At 52.6% G+C, this 20,890-nt stretch overlaps 1 protein-coding gene across 3 annotated transcripts in view; it reads left to right on the top strand.

Moving 5' to 3' along the window:
• Positions 1-20,890, top strand: part of NPAS1 (neuronal PAS domain protein 1) — a 99,711-nt gene that overhangs the window by 44,980 nt on the left and 33,841 nt on the right. For all 3 annotated transcript variants that reach the window (XM_037884659.2, XM_037884658.2, XM_043534544.1), the window contains exon 4: positions 5,058-5,131. In XM_037884659.2, coding sequence (XP_037740587.1) covers positions 5,058-5,131 — 74 coding nt within the window. The remainder of the gene's footprint in view (positions 1-5,057; positions 5,132-20,890) is intronic.

Here is a 20,890-nt window from a genome sequence, read left to right as displayed (position 1 = left end):
AGGACTGGGGCTCCTCGGTGGTACCGTAATACTTCTAATAGCAATAAAAATATACAATGCCTGGCCCAGTGGGGTCCTCCTCCGTAACTGGGGATTCTACCATAATACATCTAATAGCAATGAAAATGTACAGCACCTGGCGCAATGGGGTACTGGTCAGTAACAGGTTCCCAGGCACTACTGTAATACTCCTAATATCATAAAAATGTACAGCTGCTAGCACAATAAGGTCCTGGTCATTGACAGTTTCCTAGGTTCTACCGTAACACACCTAATAACAATAGAAACGTACAGCCCTGAGCACATAGGGTCCTGGTCCATGAAGGCCAGCATAATGGAGTCCTGGGGCTCCTAGGTGGTACCATAATACACCTAATAGCAAAAAATATGTACCGTGGCTGGCACAATGAGGTCCAGGCCTAGGGTGACCAGACGTCCTGATTTTATAGGGACAGTCCCGATTTTGGGGGCTTTTTCTTATATAGGCACCTATTGCCCCCCGCCCCCGTCCCGATTTTTTACCCTTGCTGTCTGGTCACCCTGTCCAAGCCCATGATGGGCTCCTAGGCACTACCACAATACATATAATAAACCGTCACACTATTTAATCTGGACTGCTGGGTACCCTGCCGAATTGGTTTTGCAATGGCATAGGGAGGCAGATAGAGCGCTGGTGTGGGAGAGTTAGGTACTATTCCCAGCTCTGTCAGGGGCTGCTGGGTGACCTAGGGTGAGTTATTTCCTCGCTCTGTGTCTCACTTTTCCCTGCTGTAAAATGAGGAGAACAATACAGACGACAGCTGGGTGACGTTTTTCAGGTGAAAGGTTCATGGCCCAAAAATGCCGATTCAGCGACACCAAAATGTTCTGTGACTTCGTTCTGATTTCGATAAATTGTTGATTTAGGAAAAACAAAAAACTCCAAAAGACTCAAACGGGTTCATTTCACTGTGATTTTTTTTCCCCCCGGTTTGCAAAAACTTCATATTTCAAAGTTTCCTTTGATTTGATTTGATTTTTTTAAACTAAAAAATAGTCAAATCAAAACAAGACATTTTGATTTTGTCAGAACCAAATCTCTGATTTGACCCCAAAGAGGAGGGTTTTTTTTCAACTTTTCCATTTGCCAGATGTGTCTAGAAGTTTTGGTTTTGGTCCAACCCAAAACCATTTTTTTTAGACTTTTCGGAATTGCCAATGAATCAAAAAATCTGTTATTCACCCAGCTCTGATATTGACCACCTTTGTAAAGTGCTTTCAGATCAAGCATCCACGTAGGAGAGGAAAGTGTTACTATTAAGTGATCATTTTGCATTTATCTGGCACCTGTGGAGGATCTCAAAGCAATTTACAAACCGGAACTACCTTCCTGATCCCTGTAGGAAGTAGGGGAATTATTATTACAGATGGGGAAACTGAGGCACAAGGCGGGGGAGTGACTTGCTTCAGCGTCTCACAGCTGTTCCCTTTTGTTTTATAAAGCAGCACTGTCGTTCTGTGCTTAATTCTTTGAGGAGAGGAAAGATCCTCCTCGTATTAGCGAGAGTTTTACGGTAACAGAGGACAATGGGGAAATGAAAGTGTATGGGAAAGGGGTTTGGGGGTGAGGATGGAGGTGATGCTTCCAGGTTTGGACAAAGGGGGCAGACAATGAGGCAGAAGGATACATGAAAGTTGGAGCAGCAGAGGAGTAGGTTCTTGTACTCACACCACATGGCTTATGGAACAGAGCCGGGGAGGGCAGGGAATAGAGCAGGTTGAAAAAAGAAAGCCAATTCCTCTTGAAATGTCAAAACTCTTTTCTTTTCAGACAGTTCAGAACAGACTCAATTTTGATTAGCTTTTAAAAATTTAGTGATTTCCGCCCCCTATAAACGCACAGATTTTTTAAGACCAGAAAAGGACCACTGTGACCATTATCTAGTCTGACCTCCTGAATAACCCGGGCCAGAGACTCCTGCCCAGCTACTCCTGAGTTTGATTTCAGCCAATTTAGAAAGAGAAAGAAGGAAAGAGAGTGTGCATGCCCCAGAGAGAAAGAGAGTGGAGGGCTGAGGGGAGATGGAGGAAAGGAAAAAAGAAAAGAAAGAAAATATATAAACGGGAAAGTCAACACACAGCCAATTTTACTCTTAATGATTTGGTTCCAGTTTCATTGAAAAAAAATTGGGGTTTTTTTTCATGAAAAGGTCCAGTCCATCAGCGGGGCATAACGGGGTCAAGAGACATGTTTGTCCCATGTGGGGAGACAGCGGAGAAAGGTGGTGAAGCAGGGAGCTGATCAGAAAATGGAATTTGCCTCCTGTGGGGAAATCTGACACTGGGAAACTCATTTTCGTCCTGAATTGGAACGAAGCGTTGAAATTTTGAGAATGTCACGTGGATTGAAAATTCCCAAAGAATTCATTCTTGGAAGCCTGCGAACGTTTCCTTTTCACAACCTCGAAGCATTATTTTATAAATGTAAGGATACTCTATAAAATATGATATTAAATATCATGTATCAATATAACAAAATGAAGATTTCCACAGGCCGTAGAAGTCGAAACCAAATGAATCAAAGCAAGAAAGTTGAACTGATTTATTTTAACGTTTTTTTCCGAGTAAAAATTTCATCAAAATCGACCCTTTTCGGATTCAACAAAACTGTGTTTTCTGACGGAAAACAGTTCTGGCAAAAAAAATTTTCGGCCAGCTCTTGGGGCAAACCCATGGGGAACCACTGCCTTCAACCTGGAGGCGGCCACCTTCCCTGCACCCGCAGCCGCCTCGCTCCGTGTTGCCTTGAACAGTTCTGTTCCTGCCCCCCCACCCCTTCCAGCTCCTCCGTGGACCCCAGGAGCCAGGGATCTTTGCCTTCAGCTGCTGTGAGCCAGGGCTCTGTGTAGCAATGAGAAAAGCCTGAAAGAAAGGTTAAGCTCAGGTCCTGTGAACCTTTCAGGCTTTTGGGGGAGCTGTGAATGCAGAGCTGATAAGTATTCCACTGCCATCCGCCTGGAATGTTCAAAGGACAATGGCAAATTCTCTCCCTCTCCCCAGTGCAGTGAGGTCTCTCTGGCTTGTGTGATGTGCAAATCCTCCTTCACCAAGCCGTGTGTGTGTGTGTGTGTGTGTGTGTGTGGTTTAAGATGCAGGATGAGACCCTGTCTCTATAAGATCCCCCCGCCCCCCAAACCTCTAGGAAACAGACACTGCCTTATACATTTCACTGGACTTCAGGGAAACTTTTTTCTCTGATCCCTGGTAGATACAATCCCTCGCTTCTTGCCCACCCCTTTGTAAATCAGAAGTAACTCCATTGGAGTCAAGGGAGCTGATTCCCTTCGCCCTGATCCAGGTGTAAATCAGGAGTAACTGTGTTGGAGCTGACCCAGTAACACCGGTGAGAGTCGTTAGGCAACGACTTTGCTGCAGAGTTAACTCGAGTTATCTACAGAGTTGAGCCTAGCTCAGGTGAGAGCAGCCACCTGGCCAAAAAAACACAGCACAGAGGGGTCGTGTTAGCAGCTGGTGCGCTGGGCTAAGTGGAGATGTCACTTCTGCCCCCCCATCCTCCCCCGGCAGGGCAGCCAGCTTTAAAAGCAGCACTGCCCTTGAGTGACCAGTGTCTTGTGTGTGGATGGCACTTGAGTTATAACTCGCATTAACTCTGCCTGCGGGAGATTGACGTTCACGGCGTGGACAATGCTTATTTCAGGCTATGTGCTCAGAGCCGTTACCGGGGCTGGGGAAGAACCCTCCCGCCCCCTTCGTTCATTTCATTTCTCCTTGCTTGAGGGGCTACAGCTTCCACGCTCCCAAGTGTTTTGGGCCTCCAGGTGGAGGCGGAACATAAATAACTCACCGTGACCCTGCCTTGGTTTCAGCAAGTTGCCTGGCCCCGAAGTGAGAACAGCTGAGACTCTGGGAGGCCCAGGAGACCCTGATTCTCCCCCTGTCTCCAGCTGCAGCAGGGATGTCAGGCCGGAGGGTGCTGGCTCAGGGGCTGTACTGCCGTCTACGTCCTCCCTGTCCTCATCCCAGCTCCTCGCCCTCCTCAGCTCATTGATCAGTCCCGCACCAGAGATTCCTGCTGTGCCCCCCTGAGCCACATCACGGTCTAGTCTCAGTCTGCATCCCCCCACCCCATCCTGCTCTACGCCCCCATGGCAGATCCGATCTAATGCAGCACTATCAGCCACTGGGGTATCGCTCAAAGCCAAGGATGGTTTGGAAAATTCCCACTGGGTAGCGGGTGGGGTCTAGTGGTTAGAGCATGGGGGGGCTGAGAATCAGGACTCCTGGGTTCTATCCCCAGCTCTGGGAGGGAAGTGGTGTCGGATGGTTAGAGCAGGGGGCCTGGGAGGCAGGACTCCTGGGTTCTATCCCTGGCTCTGGGAGGGGAGTGGTGTCTAGTGGTTAGAGCAGGGGGGCTGGAAGCCAGGACTCCTGGGTTCTGTTCCTGGCTCTGGGAGGGGAGCAGGACCTAATGGTTGGAAGGGTGCTGGGAGTCAGCTCCTCGGGTTTATTCCCAACACTGGGAGGGGGGCATGGGGCTTAATGGTTAAAGCAGGGAATTGGGAGCCAGAGCTCCTGGGTTCTGTTCCAGCTTCTTCCTTTGACTCACTCGGTGCCTTAAGCAACTTCTGGACCTTGGTTTCCTCCATCCTTCACATGGGGGTTTACCTGCCAGCCCCCGGGCATGCAGGTGTCTGAGGCCTAAATCAGTCACGTTTACAAAATGCTTTGAGCTCCTCTGATTGCAGCTGCTAAAGACAGGCAAAGTTCTGTCACTGACTCACAAAGTCCCTGCGCTCCTGGGGAGTAAGGGACGTATTCTCTACCATCCCCATTTTACTGGGAAACTGAGGCATGGGGTGGGGTGGGGAGAGTGACTCAGCCGAGAGGAGGGAGCTGGAGGCTACTGGTTCCATCAGGCATGGAACCAGTGTGGCCCAGTCCCTCACGATCACACCCATAATGCCAGAGTACCCCCTGCGGCCTGCACCCACGGGCTAGGGGGAGAAGGCGCCATACAGCTGGGGGCTGGCTCTAACCGCTTGCATTCCTCTCTGCAGGTCCTGGCAGGAGGAACATGGCAGCTCTGCTGACCAAGCTCTTTGAACAGCATCTGGGAGGACACATTTTGCAGGTGAGTCCCGGCTTCCCTGGTTAAAGGGGATGCAGAGCCCAACCTGGGGAGAGAGATGAACTGAGCATTGCCTGGCTAATGGGGAATGCTGGGGAGGGGGCGGGGGAATGGGACAATGGTGTGTGTCTATCAGAAAGGGGGGCAAACCCCATGGCGGTTGGGGTGGTGCATAGTTGGGGTGGGGGGTCTAGGAGCTCAGGAAAACTCCCTGTCTCTCCAGAAGGGGTTAAAGCATTGGGGGGGGAACAGGGCCCCTCTTCTGTTAAAAGCAGCGTGCGCATCCCCCCCCATTCTCTCCCCTCCCAGTTCCCTCTCCTCCTTGGCTGGTGAGAGACCCGGTCCCCGTATGGGCCCTGGGGGGCAGAGAATAGCCACAGCTCAGTGTGCTCCAGCCATGCCCCCGATCCGCCCCCTGTGGGCTCTGGGGGGGCAGAGAATAGCCACAGCACAGTGCACCCTGGCCACACCCCCGATCCGCCCCCATGGGCACTGGATGTAACACAGAACCTGGTCCAGTTGCTCCCAATTTCCCCAGGCTATGGGCCTGAACCGATGCCCCCTGAAGCCAATGGGACGCTTTCCATTCACTGGATTGGGCCAGCCTGGCCTCTCTGTCTCCCCTGCCCACCCCAGGCCTAGGGAAGGGCGGCCTGTTTTGGCGGTAGGCTCTACAGGTCACCCAGAGGAGGCGGGGGGGAGGCGGCGGGTTCACGGTCTCTGCTCCCGGTGCTGCCCTGCGGCTGCCCAGCCCCTTCCCTTGCAGCTCGGAGCCCTGACATTTCAGGGCAAGCGTGGCTGAGCCCGATGGATCAGGCTAATTATCGCTGGAGAGCTCTCATAACAGCGGCCTCCTGGCTGCTGCCTAATTGTCAGAAGTGGCATAAGGTAATATTTTAACCAGACCACTCCCCTTCCCCTCCGCCACCCACCCAGGTCAGTGACGGACACGGGGCAGAGGGGTGCCTGGAGCCCTGGCAAAGCAATTTCCTGGGGTGGCTCTGTTGGGTCCCGATTCCCCATTGCTTTGCTCCGTGGGGGGGCCCCATTCTGCGTGGCCTGCTTTGTGTCGTGAATCATAGAATATCAGGTTTGGAAGGGACCTCACTCATCTAGTCCAACCCCCTGCTCAAAGCAGGACCAAGCCCCAATTTTTGCCCCAGATCCCTAAATGACCCCCTCAAGGATTGAACTCACAACCCTGGGTTTAGCAGGCCAACGCCCAAACCACTGAGCTGTCCCTCCCCCCGGCATTCCCATCGGGTGGCCTTTAGCTCTCTCCGTGCACCAGTGTGGAATCAAGCCCAGCCTGCGCTGTGGCCCCCTCCAAATCCAAAGGGACTGGCCCATGCCTTTAACGTGTCAGCCCCCATCGCCCCTTGCCCGGTGTCGGCTTTGAACTCCCAAGGTGTGCAGGATGAGGCTGGCCCAGTACTTGGGTTGGTGACAAGTCAGACAACCCCGAGGTACTGCGAACGGGGAGATGGTGCTTTTCCATCAGAGGCAGGGCTGACACTAATGGGGCCATAGGGGGTGCTGTACTGCAGGGAGTGGGATGGAGGGGGGCTCTGTAGGAGTCTTGCTCTCCCATTCTCAGTTCGCACTGGCCCACTAGGGGGCGCTGTGCTGCAGGGAGTGGGGTAGGAGGCGCTCTTCCCCTCTGAGTTAGCGATGACGCCATGTGGTGCGAGGGGGTGCTGTGCTGCTGGAGATGTCCAGGAGATGCAAAACTGAAGGCCTGGCTGCTTGTAGGGTTGTCAGAGATCCCCATGGCACTTTCCGTGGGATTTGGGATATTGATCCCATCCTGGGTAATGGCACTTTTCCTCCTTAAATACTCCTGCTGTTTCAAACAGAAGCAGGATACTTTCTCCCCTAAAACTGCTGCATCATTTTACTGTGCAGCTGTCCACCAACAGCTATGTTCCACCCCAGAAGCAGCTGCCTTTCAGTGCTGGGTGAGCAATCCCTGTATAAACAGCCCCTGAGCCCCACCCCGGAGGTGGCTGCATTTCAGCACGGCATGAGCAATCCCTGTATAAACAGCCCCTGAATCCCATCCCAGAGGCAGCTGCATTTCGGCACTGGGTGAGCAATCCCTCTTGCGGTGCCCCACCCCAGAGGTGGCTGCATCTCAGTGCTGGGTGAACAATCACTGTATAAACAGCTGCGTGCCCTACGCCAGAGGTGGCTGCATTTTGACACTGGGTGAGCAATCCCTCTTGTGGTGCCCCACCCCGGAGGTGGCTGCATCTCAGCGCTGGGTGAGCAATCCCTGGCTGTCTGCACCTTTCGTCCCGTCGGCAGGATACCATTCTAAGTGTCTGTTGCATGACATGGCCATGGGGGCTAGAGAGTGGGAGCAGTTTTAATTTGGTTTTATGTGTTCAAATGAGAGCTGTGCCCGAATCAAACTGGGGGGGGATCTACAAACCACCCTAAATGGTCCTGTACAAACCACCCGAGCCAAGCAGTTTGGGGGAGTTCACAGTCAGATACAAATGTTAGAGATGCCGTCACAGCCATCCATGGGCCTAGCAGTTAGGGCATTTTGCTGCCACCTTTGGGCACTGGGGATTCTCCCCCTGCCCAGGCCAGCAGGAATTATATTGCCCCTGGGGTGAAGGCGAGCTTCCTGAGTATTTGCATTAGTCAGCAGATTGCTCTGAATGTCCGGAGGAGCTGGGAGGTCACCACTAACGCATACAAGTGCATAAAGAGGAGATGCAGCTTAGTCTGGAGAACAGGACACCAGACTGTGAGCCCGCAGACCTGCGTGCTGATCCTGGTCCATGGCTATGCTCTTTCCTATCCCTGTGTCTACGGCAAGATCTTGTGGGTCTGTGCAGCCCCCAGCACGTTGCTGCCACCCTCGCCCCCAGTTTTAGTTGCAGTGACGCCAGTGAGTCCCCGGAGAGGCCTGGCAACGCAGGGGCGCTGTCCTGCTGGGGCAAGGGATTCCCAAGCCCCCAAAGATGGAAAAGGCAGGAACGGTGAAGTAGAATTTCTGAGGCAGCCACCATCAAACTTTCGCTGGGTGCAGGCAGGAGGCGTCACGCAGCAAACCCGCCTCAGACCCCAGAATAACGCGGAATGTTGCCGTTACGGTAGCACCGGCAGTGACTCTGAAAAAGGGGTTTTTTGAGGGGCGGGGATGATGGATAATCAGCTGAACATGAGCTCCCCGTGCAGCGCTGTGGCCAAAAGGGCTCATGCAGAAGCAGGGAAATCTCAAGCAGGAGCAGAGAGGTGCTTTTCCCTCCGTATTTGGCACTGCTGCTGCCACTGCTGGGATCCTGTGTCCAGCTCTGGGGCCCACAGTTCAAGAAGGACACTGATAGATTGGAGAGGGTGCAGAGAAGAGCCATGAGAATGATTAAAGGATTAGAAAAGATCCCTTATAGTGAGAGACGCAAGGAGCTCGATCTATTTCGCTTAACAAAGAGAAGGTTAAGGGGTGACTTGATCCCAGTCTATCAGTACCTACGTGGGGAACAAATATTGAATAATGGGCTCATCAGCCTAGCAGAGGCAGGTCTAACATGATCAGTGGCTGGACGCTGAAGCTAGACAAATTCAGACTGGAAATAAGGCGTATATTTTTAACGGTGAGAGTCATTAACCACTGGAACAACTTACCCAGGGTCGTGGTGGACTCGCCATCGCTGACGATTCGTAGATCAGGATGGGATGTTTTTCTAACAGAGCTGCTCTGGAATGATTTCGGGGCAGTTCTCTGGCCCAGGCTATAAAGGCAGCTAGTCTAGACGATCACAGTGGTCCCATCTGCCCTTGGAATCAGTGAGCTCCCAGTCCAAATAAACAAAGAGAGGATCATTACCTCCAGTTTACTGAGAGGGAAACTGAGGCACAGAGTGATTAAGCGATGTACCCAAAGTCAGCCAGAGCCAGGGTAGAAACCCAGTGTCTCTTGAGTCCTAATCTCTTAAGCACAAGATCTTCTGAGAACCTTACTCTCAAGATCTGCCATCCCTGAAATATCCAAGCACCCTGATCGCTCACCCCTCAAAGCACCGTCCCACATCCAGCACTACGTCTCCTCGCAGGTCTTGCCCTGATACTCATGATCTGAAGGGAAAAAAACCTGCTTAGTTAAGGTTAAGCTTGGAAGGATTTGACTTTTATCAGTAAATGTCGGGAACCGTTCATTTCACAGCGCGCGTGCGTGCAGGCACACAAACCAAAGCGAGGAAACGTCATTTCCGTCGATGACAACTGGAATGTACAGATAGGCGGCGTAAGGAAAATACTGCTTGAGAACTCATGAGAGCTGGAGTTAAGGGTATTAACTTTGTCTATTTTGACACGTGACGTGGACAGTTTGTGTTTTAACCGTTCTAAAGCTTTAACTTTTGAATCTCAGCCTCTACTGTCATTCAATAATTATTGTCTGACCCCTCACCCCCGTTGTCTGTCGCCCCCACACAATTTCCTGGGACTGTGAAAGTTTAAATGGATAAAAATCTTGAAAGAGAGGCTTCAAACCCGTAATTTTGCGCAACCGTGAGCCTTTAAATCGATAAATATCCGAAAACATGCTTCAAAATAAACATCGATACGACCCATCAAAATTACAGAAAAAGAAGAATCCAATTCTGCCAAGCCTAGTTACGGGGCTGATGCTGTTTTTCAAATTTCTGAAGAGCCACAACTAAGTATTGCCTATTACAGAGGAGGAAGCAGCTATGCACGTAAGTAGGGCCCTGCCAAATTCATGGCCATGAAAAACGCGTGTCAGACTGTGAAATTTGGTCTCCTCCCGTGAAATCTGTAGAGTATAGGGTAAAGATCAGATTTCACGGGGGAGACCAGTGTTTCTCAAATTGGGGGTCCTGACCGAGGGACTTGCAGGGGCGGTCACAAGGTTATTTTAGCGGGATCACGGTATGCCACCCTTACTTCTGCGCTGCCGTCAGAGCTGGGCAACTGGAGCGCGGTGGCTGCTGGCCGGGAGCCCAGTTCTGAAGGCAGCGCCCCGCAAACAGCAGCGCAGAAGTAAGGGTGGCAACACCATCCCAGGCCACCCTTGCCACCAGCAGCAGCCCAGAAGTAACTCTGCCTTCAGAGCTGGGCTCCCGGCCAGCAGCCACCGCGCTCCAGTTGCCCAGCTCTGACGGCAGCGCAGAAGTAAGGGTGGCCATACCGTGACCCCCCTAAAATAACCTTGTGACTCCCCCCCTCCTGCAACTCCCTTTTGGGTCAGGACCCCTACAATTACAACACCGTGAAATTTCAGATTTAAATAGCTGAAATCATGAAATTTACTATTTTTTTAAATCCTATGACCGTGAAATTGACCCTGATGGATGGTGGATTTGGTCGGGCCCTACATATAAGAGACTGGGGCCCTGGGATGCTGTGGGACGCCTTAGATTCTGATCTTGTAGGCAGGCTCATTTGCATTTTGTGGCTGCAGAATTGTGTGCTGCAGTCTAAGCTTCCATTTAATTAAAAATAAATAAATCCATCTCTCTAGATAATGAAAACTCCATGGTCCTGAGCTTACCACAGTTGGGTGAAAAATTTCACCCGAAACTTTTTTCCAGCAAAAAATGCAGTCTAGGTGACCCCAGAACCAAAATTTTGCGCATTTGGGTTGTTTCAGCAAATTGTTTTGGCTGCAAAACTTAAAAAAAAAACAAAACAAAACAAAAAACGTAAAAAGAAATCAGAAAAAATGGAAATGCTTCGTTTCGACATGTAAAAAAAACCAAAATGGTTTGATTTTTTTTTGCTTTGAAATGACTTTTTATTCAGAATTGCCTTCCAAGCCGCCTGAAAACGTTTAAGAGTGGTCAAAGTCGATAGATACGATAGGTAGAGAGGGAAGGAAAAGAAAACAGAGACCTGGCATTTCAGGGACCCAGGCCGGGGTGGGAGGGAATTAAAATGGAGCTAATCCTGAAAACACCCCGACAGGCAGCATGGAAATCGGGGCCGAACTTCAGATCAGGCAGGGTGTCCCTTCCTGGCCCCAGCTATGTGCAGTCTGCCTTGGGTATTGTTCTCTCTGGCAAAAGATTATAAGCTGAAACTGGAGATGCCCTGAGCTCCTTGCCTACCTGCTTTCTAAAGCAGCTGGTCCATCTCCACAAACAGGGGCAGGAAAGTTTTACAGCCAGTTACTTTTATTGAAAAGTTTCATTTGACCCCGAAACCATTCCCCTCCTCCCACCCCCCCGACTTTTCTAGTTGCTGAAAGTTTTTGAAAATTTAGTTTTCAGTCCCGTCAGAATTCTTCCCCCCCCGCCCCCAACCTCCCAGTTTTCAGACTTGCCCGTGAACCAAAATATCCATTCTTTGCCAAGCTCCAGGACGGGCCATACGGCTGGCATGCCACAGCCAGCTGCTGGAGACATCCCCGAATGGGTGGGGCCCTTTAAGGAATCTGATCCTGCACATCCCAATTCTTAGCACCCAAAGGCCATTGTGGGGCATTTCACGGGGGGCGGAGGGGGCACTAAAATGGGGCTGATCCTGAAAATGGTGCAAAAGGCAGCAATGAAATTTGGGGCCGAGCTTTGAAATTGGAGAGGGCGTCCCTTCCTGGCCACGGGTTTGATCAGCTCGCGCCAGATCCCATCTTCCTGGTGAAAGAGGAAATCCCTCCATCGATGTGGATCATTCCCATCCCTAGTCCGTATCCTGCTGTGTGTCACTGCTGTGCAGCAATTAAACAGCGGCTGGGTTCCACCCCAGAGGTGGCTGCATTTCGGCACTGACTGATCGATCCCTGTATACGCTGCAGCTGTGCCTCACCCTAGAGGTAGCTGCATTGCAGTGCTGGCCTGACACAACCCTAGCAACCCGCCCTGTTAGCCGCCAATCCGATGCAGGCGAAATGAAAGGCACCGCCGGCATTTATCCACAGCCTGCAGAGCCGCTCCCCTCCAGCAATTACTGCCCGTCACCCAGGCGATGCCATTGAGCCTCTGGATTTGATCTCCAGCTGTCACGAGGAGAGCGGTCGCGGCTCGACAGCCTCTGACCCCGGGGCTGACTCTGAGAAGGAGGCTGCCATCTCTGCTCTGCAGGTGCCTTATTGATTTGGACAGGCTCTCGCAGGTTCTTAGCGTGCAGATTTCCCAGGAAGAAACGAGCGTGATCGTCCGATCTCTGAAGGAAACGCACCCGCACTCCTGCTGGGATTTATCCCCCCAGTCCTGCTTCCTTCCCACTTAAAGCCAGCGCCTGGGGACTGAGCCACGTTGACACGAGCATGTTTGCACGGAAGGGCCGATCCTCCCTCACCCTGCGCGTCGCGCAGCCCCCGTGAACCTCACCCCCATTCTGAGCTGGTAAGATTTAGCCCAGGCGCAAATGACCGCGTGAGGCGTAGCTCAGTGGGGAATCAGGCCTCGACTGATCATGCATCGGGGCACGGGTGGCTTTGTCTTGCCTAGGACAAGCAGCTGAGTTTAGATTGGGCTGCTGTGGTCTGTGCTTTCTCAGCCTGATCTAAATGCAGCCAGGTTTCCTAGCCAAGACGAAGCCTTAAAGGCTCAATCCGTGCACAACCCTCCGGCCGCATCTGTGCTCATCTAACCCACCGGCTCCAATTCCATCTCTCTTCCATCCCTAGTCAGTATCCCGCTGCCATCTGCAGAGGGCCTGAGTCTGTTGCAGACCCCAGTGAGGTGTTCCTGATTCTAGCTCAAGTTGTAGCAGCTTCTGCTTTAGTTCAGGGACCCAGTTCTGGTTCGATTGCCGGGGTGTCGGCTGCCCCACTCGGACCCACCGAGCGAGCTAAAGAGAACACGAACTGCAGAGGAGAGTCAATATGCCATGGGTCTGCATCTTTCAAAAGCCCCCCCTCTCCCCGAAACCACCCTTGAGAACGACGGAGAATTTCTCCCCTGAGCTCCGGAGCAATCGGATGGGGTGGGGGATGGGAACCTTTCCTGCCGGAGGATGCTCTGCCCTGGTCCCAGGCCTGCAGTTTGCTCGCATTCCCGCTCAGGCCAATGGACACTCAAAGCCCATTTGGACTGAGAATTTAAGAGCAAAAGGAAGAAAACCCTCACCACCTGTCGGGTTAATTCGGAGTCAGGTGGGTTCCTTAGCTCCCCACCAACGGCTTCCGATGAGGGCCCCAGGCAGCAGAAAGGAAGGGATAAAAAGAGCACGGACGCTCCATTCCTGGTGTAAGATCCATCAAGTCAGGGGCGCCACAAGGGCCGCTCTGACCCTGCTGTCGCAAGGGTTAGACTCGGTCGTGCTAACGGAAATGGTGGAAAGGAGATTAACAATAAGACAGCCCTAGCTGTCCTCACGCGTGGATCGCAGAGCGTTTTAGGAAAGGCCGTCAGTATTCTCATCTCCATTCTATGATGGGGAAACTGGGGCACAGAGAGGGGAAGCGACTTGCCAGCAGGCTAGCGGCTGAGCCGGGACTAGATCCTAGATCACCCGAGCCTCAGCCTGTCACGTTTTGGGGGCCAACCCAGACCAGCGAGAAGTTGTCACTGCCGGTCCAGTCGCCCCGACTGCCTTGGGACGTTCAGCTGCTCTAGATCCCAGCTTGACTGCAACCATGGGCTGAGGGTTGGGCAGCCCTGGCTCCAGCAGCCTGCTTGACACCCCCCAGCCACAGCCTGGGCTCCACCAGCCTTGGTGACCCCAGCACACCACCCCAGTCCTGACTTCCCAACCCCAAACCCAGCACGGGGTTGATTCAAAATAAAAGGTTGATTTAGAATAAATCAGATAATAAATTAGAATAAACAGCCAAGTTTCTGTAATGGAAAAGAGAGAGGTTTTAAGTGAGTTCAGGTGTAAGGGATACCATCGGAAACGGGCACAAAAGCAAATAGAAGTGACTTGAAAGGGCTTTGTTGGTAGATGCAACAAATCCTGCGTCTTGGCAGGGGGTTAGACTAGCTCAGTGGTTCTCAACTAGGGGCCCACGTGCTACTGGGGTCTTCCAGGGAGGGGGTACATCAACTCCGAGAGATTTGCCTTGTTTTCCAAACAGGCTACATAAAAAGCGCTATCAAAGTCAGTACAAGCTAAAATTCCATACAGACGATGACTCGTTTATACCGCTCCGTAGACTATCCACTGAAATGTAAGTACAATATTAATATTCCAATCGATTTATTTCATAATTAGATGGAAAAAATGAGGAAGTCGGCCATTTGTCAGTAACAGTGTGGCTGGGACACTTTTGCCTTTTTAGGTCTGATTTTGTCAGCAAGTCGTTTTTAAGGGAGGTGAAACTTGGGGATACGCCAGACAAATCAGACTCCTGAAAGGGGGACAGTAGGCTGGAAAGGTTGAGAACCACTGGACTAGATGACCCTTACAGTCCCTTCCAACCCTATGGGTCTGGGGTGGTTCAAGGTAAGATTCTTACCACACCTCCTACAGCAAGGTGCCTAGGGTCTCCACCAAGTCTTACCTAGGGGTTCTTTGCCCCTCTCTTTTAGAGTCCAGAGACTTCTCCCAGACCAGGGTCCCAGCCATGGGGAAAGGTGCCATGGCTCTCATGGGGAAGGTTCCAGGCTCTTTTTCCCCCCGCTGATGCTTTCTGCAATGCAAAGCGATCTGTCCCTGCAGCCTCCGATATGCCCACGCATGGCCCCTGAGCTGCGATGGCACCTGGATGGAGGCGTGGGCCTTTCCTCGTTCCCCACTCCCCAGGCTTGTCTGGGCCAAACATATTTTAGCCGAATATTTCCTTCGCATTTGTATAGGGCTTTGGGTGTTTCCCATACACACCCCGTGCAGGAATATTAATGGTCAGTGTGTCCCTGGTTTTCCAGGGATACCTTACACAACCCCTGTAGATACAGATCATGACATAGGGGAGCAGGGGTACTCTGAATTTGGTCGGCCCAGCTGACCTCACTGCCTGATCCCAGGGCGCCCACTGGCATTGGGAAGCAGTTAGGGTTACCCTTCAGGGTGTGGGGAAAGTGTATCCCACATCTGTCCCTGGCAGGCTTCTTACACCTTCCTCTGCAGCATCTGGTGCCGGGTGCTGTCCAAGACGGGCTACCGGGCTTGATGGGTCTCGACTCTGATCCAAACCGGGCGAGTCCCGTGTTTCTGGCATAGAGATGGAGCCGGTTCCTTCCCCGTGGGACCCTCCAGCCTGTGAATCTCCCCCTCGAAAATCATCCTGTTTGAAGTAGAAATAATCACAGCACCTTTCGGCAGCCACAGGGGTGTTTGGGAGATGACGCATAGGATGGACATAGGGTCATGGATCCAGTCCTCCCTCGTCAGATCATCTTTGGTTGTTTGGCCCCCGCTGCTCCTGTTGGGAGGCTGTTCCAGACTCTCCCTTCTCTGACGGTTAGAAACTTTCTCCTAATCTCCAGCCACAACTGATTCCTGGTCATTTCTTCTTGGGCCAACGTTGTCCGTTAGCTTCACTAGCTCATCTCCCTCCCTGGGGTTTCCACCCGCCCCCAACGTGTGTCTAGCGAATGCTCAGCTGTTCTCGCAGCCTGCGTCTAGCCCTGCTCCCCTGGTCTCCTCCCTTGAGATCGGCTCTCTAGCATGCTGCTCATGGCCCTGGCGGGGCTCCGGCCCATGCCTGTGCCAATTCCTCTTTTGGGACCATCTTTCCTGCCATATTGCTCAGCTTCAGTTCCTCTCTGGGCTGGCAAAGGAAGGGACGGCTCAAGGGGAAGCTGTCTCATTAACTCGTGCAGCCCCTCACCGGGGCAAAGGTATGAAGTTATTTTTCCTCAGCACATCAGTGGCAAAGCTGAGAATAGAACCCAGGAGTCCTGACTCCCACCCAACCACCCTGCCAACCATTAGGCCCTAGTCCCCTCCCAGAGCTGGGAATAGAACCCCAGAATCCTGACCCCCCACCACTCCCCTCCCCGAGCTGGGAATACAACCCCGGAGTCCTGACCCACCCCTGTCCCAGAGCTGGGAATAGAACCCCAGAGTCCTGACCCCCCCTGCTCCCCTCCCCAAGCTGGGAATAGAACCAGGAGTCCTGACTCCTGCTCACTCCCTAAGCCCCACTCCTCTCCCAGAGCTGGGAATAGAACCCAGGAGTCCTGACTCCCAGCCTCCCCCCAATAGCCACATGGAGCAGACAGAGCAAAAGCCGCTTCTGTTGCTCAGCTCAGCCCCTGGTGCCTGCGTCCCCCCCCCGAATCAGGGAGGTCCGCCAGGGGCTCGGGACAGGTGTTGTGCACCCAGCGCCGAGGTGAGCAGCCGCGTTATTGAGTTACCGGCTTGTGAGCCGGCGCCGTGCCGAGGGGCAGGGATGTAATGTGATTGCGCGGCTCGGCCAGGCCCCTGCAAACTGCATTTGCTCCCCAGCAGCCCCCGCCACGTCCCGGGCACCTGCTGCCTTCCTGGTACCCAGCGCTCACCCCGGGACTAATGCAGCTTCATTCCAAGTAATTGCATTATGGGCTGGGGGGGGGGCGAGGGGGCTGTAAGGAAAGGGGTGGGTTTAGCTTGGCAGCTGCTTTGCAGGGAATCAGGTGGACTTGTCTGAGGCTGGGTGGGGGAAGGGGGCTGCTGTGGGGGGGGGACCCCAGATCTCAGGGTGACTTGCAGTGGAATAGCCTGATGCTGCCTGGTTCATCGGTTGTAATAATTCCTCCCTCTGCCCCCACCCCACCCCCTTTAATTTAACCCCGTGGTTCCCAATCTGCTCCTAAGGGCTGTCCCGTCCAGTGTTACAACGGGGAAATCGTACCGGGATCCTCCCCACCAGGATATTCAGGAGCCCCTTGCGTCTCCCCATTCAGAAAGGGAGGGGATGGGTGTGACCCCTGGAAACCTGCTTGTGACCTCCACCCCACCCACACCCTGGGGTGCACGACCCCAGGTGGGGAGTCTCTGATTTAAGCCATTAGCTTTCAAAGGGCATTCAGTAAGAATTCATTATAATGCCATATACAGTAGTTATATAGGAGCTATACTTCCTCCATGAAATAGATCCCAGCTCATGGAGGAGAGGAGTGGGGTCTAGTGGTTAGAGCAGGAGGGGCCGGGAGTCAGGACTCTTGGGTTCTATCCACAGAGCTGGGTGGAAATATAATTTATAGCTCTTATATAGTGTTTTTTAATCGGTGGATCTCAAAGCTTTACAAAGCAGGGCAGTAGCCCCATTTACAGTTGGGGAAACTGAGGCACAGAGCTGGAAAAAGACAAGCCCTCCCACTGGGCCAGTGGCAGCACCAAGAATAGTACCCAGCTCCCCCCTTCTCAGCGCAGTGCTGTAGCCATCAGCCCATAGCGCTCCCAGGGTATTTGTAACGGGGGAGCATGCCACTGTGAGGAATAAAGAGATCCCTGCCCAGATGTTTAGGCAGTGTGGGGTCAAACTGGGAGGGGAGTGAGTCATTCTCACAAGCCACACCCACAAAGCAAGCCCCGCCCACTCAAGACGACAAATTCAGGTGCCATTTACAGTAGATTGTCCCGGTGAGGGAGGAGAAGGAGTTAAATGTGAAAGTTACTATCCCCTCCCAACACTGGAAAGGTTTTAAACACAATGGAATAGAATCCACAATCTGTTCTGGGGTGGCCCAGAGAGGGTTCTGTGCCCAGCTCTGGGAGGGGCATGGGTTAGAGCAGCGGCGCGGGCAGTCAGGACGCCTGGGTTCCCTTCCCAGCTCTGGAATAGCGCATCCGGCTTTGAGCAGCAATTAAAGAGTTAACATTGAGACGTGACATGCCATTGCTAGGTTTCAGAGTTAACATGCCACGGAGTTACAGGAGGTCAGTTTGCCTTTCTCTCAGAGCCCGTTGGCAGCAGACGTGGCGCCCTCAGTTCATGATGCTCAAGGTTTTCTCTGCGTAAGACCTAGAGACTTAACAAGTCTTTTAAATGGCAGCTGAGATTCCACAGCCCCCCAAAACAGCCTCGCCTCTGTGAGGTGGCCTAATTAGACCAACCAACCAAACTGAGAACCCTGCTGCGGCCCAGAGATCACGCGTAGCCGGGGCCAAGTGCAACCTCCAGATGGCGAAGTTCTAGAAAATCTGGAGCCGGAGGCAGACTCTGCGAATCTCTCCCCCCACCCCATCCCCTTGAACAAAGCCTGAGGTGCCCCAAATCCACTCCAGCTCAGACCCATCTCTCTCTGCAGTGCAGGGTCTCCATCCCAGAGCTGGCTCGAGAGAGACGGGCTCTGCTGGACTGGGAAAGGGGGTACTGGGTAGGTTCTTCTCCTTTCCCTTCCATACTCCTTCCCTACCTGCCAATTTCCCCTCTTCCAACCCTCCTCCCCCTCTACCTGAGGGCTGCCCATGGGGAAGCCACGCTCACAGGCTAACAAAGTAAGGAACAGCCCGGCCCCCACCACTCTGTGCCCCCCACCACCTGTGGAAGAGACAGGGCACCAACCTCGGCAGGCACGGATCTCTCTCCCCAGGGCCACCAGGGAATCCCAGTTGCAGTGGCTCCTTGGGCTGACTCCCAGAACATCCGACATATGCGGCCGTGTCGACTGGTCACTACTGCCTTCCTCTCCCGAGGAGTCCTGACTCCCAGCCCCACCTCCTCCCCTGCTCTAATCACTAGACCGTCCTCCCCTCCCAGAGCTGGCCATAGACCCCAGAAGTCACAGAAAGCATTAGAAATGTAGGACTGGAAGGGACCTCAATTGTCCAGTCCCCTGCACTGAGGCAGGACTAAATATTATCTAGACCATCCCCGACAGGGGTTTGTCTCACCTGTTCTTAAAAGCCTCCAATGGTGGAGATTCCACAATACCTTTGGGTGATTTGTTCCCGAGCTTAACTAGCTTGACAGTTAGGAAGTTTTTCCTAATGTCCAACCTAAATCTCCCTGGCCACAATTTAAGCCCATCGCTTCTTGTCCTGTCTTCAGAGGTTAAGAACAATTTTTCTCCCTCCTCCTTGTAACAACCTTTTATGTACTTGAAAATTCTTATCATGTCCCCTTTCAGTCTTCTCTTCTCCAACAAACTCAATTTTTTCAATCTTCCCTCATAGCTCATGTTTTCTAGGCCTTTAGTCATTTTTGTTGCTCTCTCTGGACTTTCTCCGATTGGTCCACATCTTTCCCAAAGTGTGGTGCCCAGAACTGGACACAAGACACCAGCGGAGGCCTTATCAGCGTAGAGTAGAGCGGAAGAATCACTTCTCGTGTCTTGCTTACAACACGCCTGCTAATACAGCCCAGAATGAGATTCTTTTTTCTTTGCAACGGCGTTACACCGTTGACTCATATTTCGTTTGTGATCCACTCTAACTCCCAGATCCTTTCTATGTGGCGTACTTTGCATTTGTTCTTATTGAAATTCAGCCTCTTTATTTCAGTCCATTTCTCCAGTTGATCATTTTGAATTCTAATCCAGCCCTCCAAAGTGCTCGCAACCCCTCCCAGCTTGGTATCGTCCGCAAACTTTATAAGTGTCCCTGGCCTCTGTTTGCCGGAAGCTGGGAATGGGCGACAGGGGATGGATCGCTTGATGATTCCCTGGTCTGTTCATTCCCTCTGGGGCATCTGGCATTGGTTGCTGTCGGAAGACAGGAGACTGGGCTAGATGGGCCATTGTTCTGACCCAGTACAGCCGTTCTTATGTTCTTAAGTGTACTTTCTATGCTGTTATCCAAATCACTGATGAAGATATTAACTAGAACCAGACACAGGACAGATCCTTACGGGACCCCACTCGATTTGCCCTTCCAGCTTGATTGTGAACCATTGATAATTACTCTCAGTTTTCCAATCAGTTGTGCACTCACCTTATAGTAGGAGACTGATTTCTAGCCCCCCTGCGCTAACCCATTCCCCTCCCGGAGCCAGGCACCGAACTCTCTCTGGGCCATCCCAGAACAGGCTGGATTCTAGTCCATCATGTTGAAAACCTTGTCGGTGTCAGGAGGGGCTGGTAGTTTTCATGTTTAACTCCTTCCCCTCCCTCACCTGTAATAAACTTGACATAAGAATAATCTGTTGGGGGGGTCGTTCCCCCCCCACACACATCAATTCCCCATCACATGAAAGCCACCCCGTTCCCCCCCCAAAAGGGTGTCAAGTGTTTAATTACTGTTGACCTGCGAGTGGCTCATCGCAACCACTTGATAAAAAAGCAATTTTGTCTGGCAGTGGTAATTAACGCGGCTGAATGTTAACGTGACTGTCAGTGGCATTCATCTCCCATTATTATCATGTCTCTCCATAACAGGGTGGGTGGGGGGATTGTGCTGCACAAATGTATTCAGGCGGCATTCAGAACAATTGTTCCTGTTCCTTGGATCCACACGCACGCACTGCCTATATCAGAGACCGGAGCTCGCCTTGCGTCCCCGCCACCCTCTGGTCGGTCTGCGGGGCCCTCCGAGCGGTGCTGAGCCTGGCTCCTCCTAAGGCTTTGCAGCTCTGGCTCTGGAAGAGCTTTGCAAAGTGGCAGGGCCAGTGTCCTTATCCCTGCTTGCAAGGTGGTGGAGTGACTCACCTCAAGGTCCCATGCAAGGGCAGGGGCAGGGTTTGGAATTGACCCCAAGCGTCCTGGCTCCCAGCCTATCCTGCTCTAAATACTCGCGACAGCATCCTTCTCAACAGCTGGGACCAGGACCCAGGAGACCTAACTCCTAGCCCACCCTGCTGTAATCACAAGACCCCATTCCATTCCCTGAGCCTGAAATAGAACCCAGGAGTCCTGACTCCCAGCCCACCCCCCCCCCACCCCCTCAGCCATTAGACCCCACTCCCCTCCCAACAGCTGGGAATAAAACCCAGGAGTCCTAACTCCTATCCCGCCCTTCTCTAACCCACCAGCCCCCAAC

Source organism: Chelonia mydas, chromosome 23, assembly GCF_015237465.2.
Source record: "Chelonia mydas isolate rCheMyd1 chromosome 23, rCheMyd1.pri.v2, whole genome shotgun sequence".
NCBI classification, from domain to species: Eukaryota; Metazoa; Chordata; order Testudines; family Cheloniidae; genus Chelonia; species Chelonia mydas.
Note: the sequence above shows the minus strand (reverse complement) of the source record. Positions and strands in the feature narration are given on the sequence as shown.